General features: G+C 36.5%; 1 protein-coding gene across 3 annotated transcripts; it reads left to right on the top strand.

Moving 5' to 3' along the window:
- The first annotated feature begins 374 nt into the window (after window positions 1-374).
- On the top strand, window positions 375-6,166 carry LOC146952549 (protein WVD2-like 5). Of its 3 annotated transcripts, none has more exons than XM_085702864.1 (10): window positions 375-562; window positions 1,166-1,212; window positions 1,472-1,748; window positions 1,830-2,078; window positions 2,522-2,562; window positions 2,661-2,732; window positions 2,862-2,958; window positions 3,065-3,136; window positions 3,220-3,330; window positions 5,326-6,166. In XM_085702864.1, the coding sequence occupies exons 3-10, from the start codon at window positions 1,482-1,484 to the stop codon at window positions 5,806-5,808; spliced, it is 1,392 nt and encodes a 463-aa protein (XP_085558990.1). In that variant the 5' UTR covers window positions 375-562; window positions 1,166-1,212; window positions 1,472-1,481; the 3' UTR covers window positions 5,809-6,166. The 3 variants fall into 3 exon arrangements, with proteins under 3 accessions (XP_085558990.1, XP_085558998.1, XP_085559006.1); XM_085702872.1 differs by having other exon boundaries at window positions 1,477-1,748; XM_085702880.1 differs by lacking the exon at window positions 1,166-1,212.
- The last annotated feature ends 3,040 nt before the right edge of the window (window positions 6,167-9,206 follow it).

Below are 9,206 nucleotides of genomic sequence, written 5' to 3' on the forward strand. Positions count from 1 at the left end.
GTCGTTTTAGGAGTTTACACACATATTAAGAAATGCAATGATTAAAAGAAAGAGAATGGTTATTTTACCAAATATCCTTATCAACTATTGGTTAGTTTTAAAAGTAATACTTTGAAAGTAGTGTGCAGAGTATTAATTGGAGGGTACAATTGAAAAGAAAAAGTTATTATTGCATTGGAAACTGAAAGTGACATTCATATTGAAACAATTTTTTTTGGCTAAAGCGACGCTCATTTTGAAACGGAAGGAGTATATATGTGATTTAGAAAAACACGTGGTTTAAACAAATTTTACACTGTCGTTTCATATTCTATTTTCTCAAAAATAAAAAATTATTATATAGTATTAAAAGATTAAAAAGATAAATGTTTAGCAAGTTCTACAGTTTTCAACCATACGGATCTTGCTGCTGGAGCGTCAGTACTGTTGGATCCTCAGATCGTGATCTTCTTCTTCTTCTATACCCCCCATTTTCCTTCATCGTTCTTCACGCAGATCTCTTTCTTCTCTTCACCATCAATGGTGTTCAATTTCCACCTTTCCATGCCATTTTGACTATTGGGTAAGCACAATTTCACTCACTGTTTGACTAAAAAAAATTCAATAAAAATCTCATTTTTATTTATCTGGGTTTCTTCTCAAATGCTTAGATTCCTTTATTTTCTTGATTTGGTTCTTTTCTGTTAATTTTATGTTGCAAAAATTGAACTTGGGTTCTTATTGGATCAAAGTTTGATGGAAAATGTGTGATTTATGAATCTGAGTATTCTTAATTATCATATATAATCAATAGTAACTCAATGCTGTTAGTGTTTTTTTCTACTTGGTTGGTTGCTATTGCTAATGAAATGCTGAAGAAGTGATTCAATTTTTCTGAATAATAATCATGAGTGTGTTGTTTTGTGCTGTGTACTTTCATTGGTAGAATTTTCAATTTTTCTTTATGCACTAGGAAACCAAGTCCAAGATGTGATTAGTATTAGATTATAAAACAAAATTAGTCTACATCGTCATTATTGGTTTTGTTGATTATTATTTATTAATGTTAAATACTTCGAAAACAAGCCGTTTACTTTGAAAACTTCTGAATTATGATGATAGTGCAATGTTGCTTACAAGCTTATGAATATTTGACTGGTAAATAACTTATCACACAACTTTACAGGTCTATTACTTTGTCATCAATATCCTATCTTTCTTCTTCACAAGAGGGTAAGCTACAATTCCACCAACTTCTGCGTGATGATTTTTTTCTTCTTCTTAAAAGTTGTAATCTTTTGGTAATAAATAAATTGTTCCGAGAATTTGTCGACATACTTTTCAAAGTGGTTGGTTTGAGGGATAAGATGACAAAAGCAACTTAAGTTTTCATCTAAACACCATAGGAATGATCAAACTTGTTCATTTTGTATCTTCGGTTTTCTTGTGTTAAATCATCTCTAACTTTAATTCCGCGTGACTATGTAACTAGGTTAGTGTGAATGATGGATCCAATTAATCCCTTGCCTGCTGATGGACTTGATGATGTCCACCAAAACGGTGTTCACGACGAACCTTCTAATTCTGGAGAGGATGGTGTTTCAAATGATTTAGACCCCCATGTTACTGTAAATACAGAAACTGTTGTTCCAGATGGAAATTCTGAAAATATCAATCAGTTGGAAAGCACTGGAACTGGAAACTCGTCTATGAAGGAAATCGAAGGATCGAATGACAACGTGGATGACAATAATTTGATCGTTTCAAAGGTTTGATGATTTTCCTTTTCTTGAGTTGGTTTCTCTAAATCAGTTATATGATTTGGATCTAATATATTTGCTTTGTTCTAGGACAAGGAAGTGAAAATAAAAGTTCCAACGGAACAGTCAAGAGCACAAAAGGGTCCTGTCAAGAATAAGAATGCAAAGGTTGGTGGTAGTTCCAGCGGTGTTAATGCAAGTTTGGTGAAAAACAGCAAAGTTGGAAAAGACAAACAGGCATCATCCGCTGTCTCAAATGGCACTTCTGCTTTAGACTCTCGCCCTAGACAGCCTATTAAAAACCGCTCATTCAATGATCGGCAGGCTCAACTGTCCAAGGTAAACTCTGTTGTTACATTTGTTTTTCTTCCCAAATGTTTACTTAGGAACTCATTCTTAGATGCTTTTTTTCCTTTTGTGTCTTCTTCTATTTTTCCTTTTCTTTCTGTTTTAGATAATAAAATCCTGAGAAAACCTTCAACTTGGTTCTTAAACTATCACTCTCACTTATTTGGGCCCTGAACTATAAAAATATAATAAATAGTCCCTAAACTATTCTCAACCCATCAAGTTAGTCCCTCAGTTACTTTTAAAATAGTAGAACAAGTTTATAGTTCAGGGACTAACTTGATAGTTTATGAATAATCTAAGGACTTTTTAAACTATTTCTATAGTTAAGGGACCAAATAAGAGAGAGTGATAGTTAAGAGACTAAATTGAATGTTTACTCTTAAGATTATAGTTTGGCATTCTCTGATACCTTTTCACTTTGTTCTCCTCAGCAACCTTCAAAGCCTGAAGCAGCGTCTTCTGATGTTGCAGTGTATGTACTTTTTGCGTTTATTTGACAATGTTTCATAGTAAAAATGATACTTATAAGGGATAGTTGCTGTTAACAAACATGTGATCTATTGATTACAGGGAGAAGAAAAAAACAAAATCATTGAAAAAGGGACCCCTTGATAAAGTTCAAGGAGAAGCAGAATCTTCTCTGTATCCTTTCTCTTATGAGTTTATTTATTCCTCCTATTGCAAATGTAGAACTATGCAGTTTTCTTTATCACATAATGTATTATTGAGTATGAGGATGTGTATTTTTGTGGTCCTTAATCCTCTTAAAAGTACCAACACTGAAGATGCCAAACCTCGCAGAGTGGGGACACTTCCAAATTATGGATTCAGTTTCAGGTGCGGTGAACGAGCCGAGAAAAGGAGAGAGGTAAACAGTTTGTACACTTTGTTTCCACCTTTGGTATCATTATACAGGTTTCATTTGAATAAGCTTCTAGTTATAAAAAAAAGTGAATTGATCTTTTTGTGAGCAGTTCCTCACTAAGGTTGAGGAAAAGATTCAGGCAAAGGAGGAGGAGAAGAGTAGCTTGCAAGCAAAATCCAAGGTGAGAATAGTTGATATCATGACTGAATTGTAAATTGCAAAGTTTGCCTTTTAATCATGTCAGTAATTCTCACACTTTTATAGGAGAGTCAAGAGGCCGAGATTAGAAAGCTTAGGAAGAGCCTAACTTTTAAAGCAACTCCATTGCCAACTTTCTATCAGGAGCCTGCTCCTCCTAAGGTGGAGCTGAAGAAGGTAAATCTCTCTCCCTCTGTGTGTGTTTGCTTGCACACGTATATCTGCGCGCGAGCGCCTCTGACTGCGTGTGTATACTTGCACAATTGTACACTTGTATGTGACTTCTTGATTGCATGCAGGCCTTGTTGTGTGCTCTTATCTTAACCCTTGAGTCTGCACTGATTATTTCCAGAAATTTTTTTATTTGCTTTGAAGCATTATGTAATGTATGTGTTTATGAGAGGGACAAATCATACAAATATCTTCTGAAAATAGCTGTTAAAGAACATTCTTTGCTGATAAAAGTTTTTGCTCAATTTCCCACGTGCTCCTATAATTGCCTGTTTAGCATGTTAAGTTTCATGCCTTTTCTTAAACAAGAAAATCTGGTTTCCATGAAAAAAAAATCAGCATCAATAATCTGTGCTGAAATCTGCAAAACACGTATTTGCCTTGTTTTCCACTTCCCCTTCTTCCAACTGATTTTGCATGTGCTGATTTTGTCACGTCTTTATTTGTGTAATATTTGGGTAGCATGACTACCCATAAATACCCTGTCATTACCAAACCTTTGATTGCTGCGCGTTATATGCATTTGCTTGCTCAAGTGTGGTCTTTATTGTCTAATGCATAATCTGCAGATGCTCCTGAGATATAAATTGCAGAAGAAATCAATCATTTTGAAAGCAATATTGTTAGCTCATTATAGTGATTTGGTATATAGTTTTTGCTTTGCTAAGAAATATCATATCTGTGGAGGTTGTAAGACCATTATTTATACGGATATATGAAATAAAAGGTTAAATTGTTATAATATTTTTTAAGAATACCACATTAGATAATCTGAAAATATGGTTATAAGTGGTGGTAGTCCTCACCTTACAAGCCGATTTTGTTAGGGTTGAGTTAGACTCAACTCAAAGTCTTTGATTGTATCAGAGTCTATCCAATATCCATTGGGTCTCCCGCTATCGGGCCACTCGGGTCATGCTCTAGATATCCAGTCCTTGGCACAAGGGAGGTGCATTAAGAGTCCCACATTAGATGAGACAAATCCAGAAAATATGTTTACAAGTGGTGATAGTCCTCACCTTACAAGCTGGTTTGCAAGGGTTGAGTAGGCCCAACCTGAATTCTAAAAATTATTATATACTATAAGTTCAAGATATAACTACGTATATGGATGTTATCAATTGTGATTTCAATTTCAGTTGGTAAATCTGAGAGTTTTTTTTTACAAAAGTTCAAGACTATCGATTACAATATTTCATAATCTTACATAGTTATCTGCTTCTGCCAAAATCTCCTTTGAAACCTTATTTTTTTTAATTATGATTTGGTTATTGTGGCTTTTAAAATTATGGTGTTTTTTTTTCATTTTTCCAAACTGAGCCATTCAGATTTGAAAATTATCTCATTTAGTTCTAAATATTTTGTTACACTTTATTTGTTATGTAGATGCTTTGTTCACATATATATCCACGGGTGATAATTATTAACTGTTTGTGTGCATTTAAAACTAACCCTCTAATCAGTAGATGGTTTAGGGGGGCTTTTTCGACCACAAAGTTCTTGATGTGGTGTGCAAGTTCTTTTCATATCTGATTTTATCAATGATTATCTGAAATCTGAATGTTGCATAATTATATGAAAAGCTTGTCTAATGCCATTTTTATTTATACTAGAAAAGGTTGGCAAAACTGTGTTTTTATGTCACTGTAAATCAAAGTTTTGTTTGTTGCACTGCTTAATAAACACATCATTGGGAAAGGGATAATTTTAACCCTCTTGATTGTTTTTTTCCTGTTATCTGGGCATTGATCCTTTACATAATCTTATTTAATTGAGTTTTCAAATAGTTTCCTCCGCTCCCCTCATTTATACCAAATGCTGTGTGAAAGTTCTTGGTGGATTTCTTAAGCTTCCAGAAGTTTTTAAATGGGTTACTGTAAAAGTTTGGTCTTATCATTTGGAAAATTTAACTTCTGTATCCTCTGGACAATACTAATGTAGATACCAACTACAAGAGCAAAATCCCCCAAGCTTGGTCGGAAGAAGACTTCAACAAATTCAGAGTCTGATGGAAATGGTAGCTGCAGTTCTCGACAAGGTCGTTTAAGTCTGAACGAGAAAGTGTCACAAGGAAACTCCACTAAAGGAGATGCCATTGTCCATCAAAAGAAGCCACTACGAAAGTCCCTTCCTACCCGACTTGCTTCTGAAAGGACCAATTCTTCCAATTCAGCAGCTGCACCTACATCCAGGCCAACAAAGAAAGATACTAGCTTATCCAAAGCTACAGGGGAAGAGAAAACTGAGATTGTCGCCGCCAATGAAGAAAACAGTACCTTGTCAAGTGATACAAATGTTGCTCTGCCTCATAATGCGGCTCCTTCAGATAAGCCAAGTGAAGAATGTCTTGTGAATGGTGACATAGTGGTTGAAGAGAATCCTCAGCTCGTGTTGTCACAAGAACCGATCATGACTGTGCATTGAGCAAACTGCAGGTTATTGGAGAATTTGTTTTGTCTGTGAATGAATGTTATAGAAGCTTATGACTCGGATTAATTTGACAATGAAGGCTTGCAAATTTGCATTATGGTTTCTGTTGTCCTCTTGTCTTTGTCCAAGCGTCATTGTTTCTTTATCTGTTTACTCTCAAGCTTGTTAATTCAGTCCTCATTATGCTCTCTTTTTTTTTTTTTTTTTTTTTTTTTGTTGCTTGCAGCAATGTATGTAACTATTTGCAAGGTCATTGTAGATGATGGTTATTTTGAGTATGCAACATTTGTCTGTTTAGTGGGATATATATTTTGAGTAAAATTTTGAGAAAGTTCTTGCTTTGTTAAACAAATTATATTGTTGGCTTGTACAGGATGTTTGTTTCCTTGTGAACACACTTTTAGCTGATATATTGTTTCCCTTGAGTGGATAATAAACTACGATTAAAAACGAATTGTTCAGGAGAAATTGAATTAGAATTCTGACAGAAACAATCATTCTGACGGCAAAGATGACTAGAACCTCTCAAAGGCACGAGATTAGATGACACTACTAATGTAAGAATCTTGTTAGTAGATAATTACAAGTATATTTCTCTAATATTTTGTTCAGGGCTTTGCATGGCTTAGGAGGTAGAAAATATAGGGAAAAGAAAAAAATTAAAAAATCTTTCACGTTTTTTGAAAAAGTATTTTTTGAAGTATGATAAATTAAATTTTTTTTTGTTGAAAGAAAAAGAATGGTAAATTAATGGTTATGTTTAATAAATTTTATATTTTAAGAATATTATAATAATATAGATTGAAATTGAATAATTCAGATAAACACTACTCAACTTTTCAAAAAACTCTTCCAATACAATTTTTTTTTTTGGTTACAATGCTAAAGAGAAAAAAAAAAAAAAAAGAGAAAAAAGAGGCTAAGACAGAAACTTAAGCTCTAGGAAAGAGAGTTCCTATAGCATCAAATCTAATTAAATCAAGAAGCTCATGAGGAGGGGAGGCATGATCTAGGCACTCTTCATTCGACGAAGCTCCCAATTTGGCCAAGAAGTCCGCGCATTGGTTGCCTTCTCGGAGACAATGATGAACTGAAAAGTTGTGAGCTGAAAGGAGGTCCTTTATATCCTGAATTAAGACAGCGTAGGCATGGTAGCTTGGAACTCGTCCTGTAATGAGATTTATGGAAAGAAGCGAGTCCGAGTAGCAAGCCAATTCATCAATTCCCATTGCAGCTGCCATGAGTAAACCGCGGTGAAGGCCAGTGAGCTCAGCTAAAAGAATGTATGTCGATTCCGGAATGAAACCAGAGAAACCAGAGATGTAGGCACCAGCATAGTTTCGAAAGATACCTCCGAATCCTACACGGGTTGGAGTTCCGTGGCAACTCCCGTCCACATTAAGGATGTGACTAAGATGATTATTTTGGTTCCACCTCACCATGCGACCGGGAAGTCCGACAGTAGTCTTTGCAAAACATGACGCAATGACATTCACCGAATCCTGAATATGGAAATTGATCCTAGATAGAGGCCAAGTTTCGTTGCTTATACACATCAAGTTACGATTTCTCCAGGACCACCAAAGACCGGCGAGAAAGTTGATAGAGCGAGGGCCTGAAGAGAAAGTCTTTAACCAGGCGTGCACGCAGGTCTTAGAGAAGAAAGCAGTGTCAACAAAACCAATTTTATGCCAGATGGCTGTGGAGTAATTGCAGTCTCAGACACAGTGCAGGAACGTTTCGTCACTTTCCCCACAACGCGAACAAGTAGCAGCAACCGCCATATTTCTGTGGTGGAGCAGGGATAAGGTAGGAGTTGCTTCGTGACAGGCGAGCCAAATAAAGAGCTTGTATTTTTCAGGGACTTGCAGCCGCCAAATCCAAGACCAAGAAGTATCATTACTTGACGTGTCTGAAAGGGAGAGAAGCCAAGAGAACCCGCTTTTAGTAGTATATACACCATTCTTGTTGTGCTTCCAAATGAATGCATCTTCAATATTTGCATTAAATCTCATGTGGGAATTGTTGATTGTATCAGCTATGTCATGGGGCAGATTGGTGTAAAGGACATCGGTATGCTTGCCGGCGAAAGTGAAGACATCTTTAACAGTGAGGTGGATGTCGTGGATGTCAATGATAGGGATCAAAGAACCAAGGTAGCCATGAGAGCTCCAATTACTGAACCAAAAGGAGGAGTTGCCTGTGCCTGCACGCCAAGTATATCCGATTTTGAGAATTTCTTTGGCTCGAATTATAGAAAGCCAAGATGGTGAGCTGCTGCTGCTGATGGTGGCGTCAAGAATGCGAGAACCAGCTATGTACTTGTTGGCAAGGAGATTAACCCATAATTTGTTTGTGGATTGGACCATGTCCCAGACAAGTTTCCCAAGCAGACAAATATTGGCATCGCGAGCTGAGCGAACACCCAATCCACCCATATTCTTCGGTCTAGTAACTGTTTTCCAATTGACAAGATGGATCCCTTTGTTGTTTGAACCCTTCCAGATGAAATTGCGAGTTGTTTGGTCAATACTATCACAAATATTCTGAGGAAGCCAATTAATCTGCATGTAGTATGTAGGAATGGAGGATAAAACAGAAGTGGCAAGAGTCAATCTACCTGTTCTATTTAGGAGTCTGTTCTTCCAAGATGCAAGTCTGGTTTGCATTTTTTCAATAATGAAATTAAAATCACTTCTTTTAGGACGACCGTGAAGCATTGGGAAACCCAGATATTTGCCAAGGGAAGTTGTGCTTTGGATACCAGAAATAGCAGTGAGGTTATTTATTTTGCCATTCGGGGTGCCAGAAGAATAGTAAGCTCTAGACTTGGAAATATTAATTTTCAAACCTGAAACTCGACTGAACCTGTCAAATAAATTGGTGATGAGATGAAGCTGGGAGCTTTTAGCCTTTGTAAATAGAAGAACATCATCAGCAAAAAGGAGGTGAGATATCTGAGGCCCGTTATTTGTGATGTGGATCGGTTCCCAACGTCCTTGAAGAACAACATCATGAATAGCAACTGAAAGTTTCTCCATGCACAGAATGAAGAGGTAGGGAGAGAGCGGATCACCTTGCCGGAGGCCGTGAGTGGGCTTGAAAGGAGGCATTTGTTTCCGTTCCATAAGAGAGAGTAATTGGCTGAGGAGACGCAGTGCATGATAAGCTTGATTGTGATATCCGGAAAACCAAAGTCGTGGAGACAAGAGTTGAGGAATTCCCAATTAACATTATCAAAGGCTTTTTCCAGGTCAAGCTTGAAAGCTACATAGCCCTTCTTCCTTTTGGATCTTCTCATAAAATGGACAATTTCCTGCAAAACAATTGAGTTATCAGCAGTGCCCCTACCAGGTAGAAAACTACTTTGATAGGGGCCAATAATATTATTA

This window comes from Medicago sativa, chromosome 1 (genome assembly GCF_051527215.1).
Source record: "Medicago sativa cultivar Bolivia chromosome 1, Bolivia_mono, whole genome shotgun sequence".
NCBI lineage: Eukaryota > Viridiplantae > Streptophyta > Magnoliopsida > Fabales > Fabaceae > Medicago > Medicago sativa.

Coding starts and splice junctions, on each gene's coding strand:
- LOC146952549 (XM_085702864.1), top strand. CDS start 1,482: ATGATGGATCCAATTAATCCCTTGCCTGCTGATGGACTTGATGATGTC. Junction 1,749..1,829: donor ATAATTTGATCGTTTCAAAG/GTTTGATGATTT, acceptor GCTTTGTTCTAG/GACAAGGAAGTGAAAATAAA. Junction 3,137..3,219: donor GCTTGCAAGCAAAATCCAAG/GTGAGAATAGTT, acceptor ACACTTTTATAG/GAGAGTCAAGAGGCCGAGAT.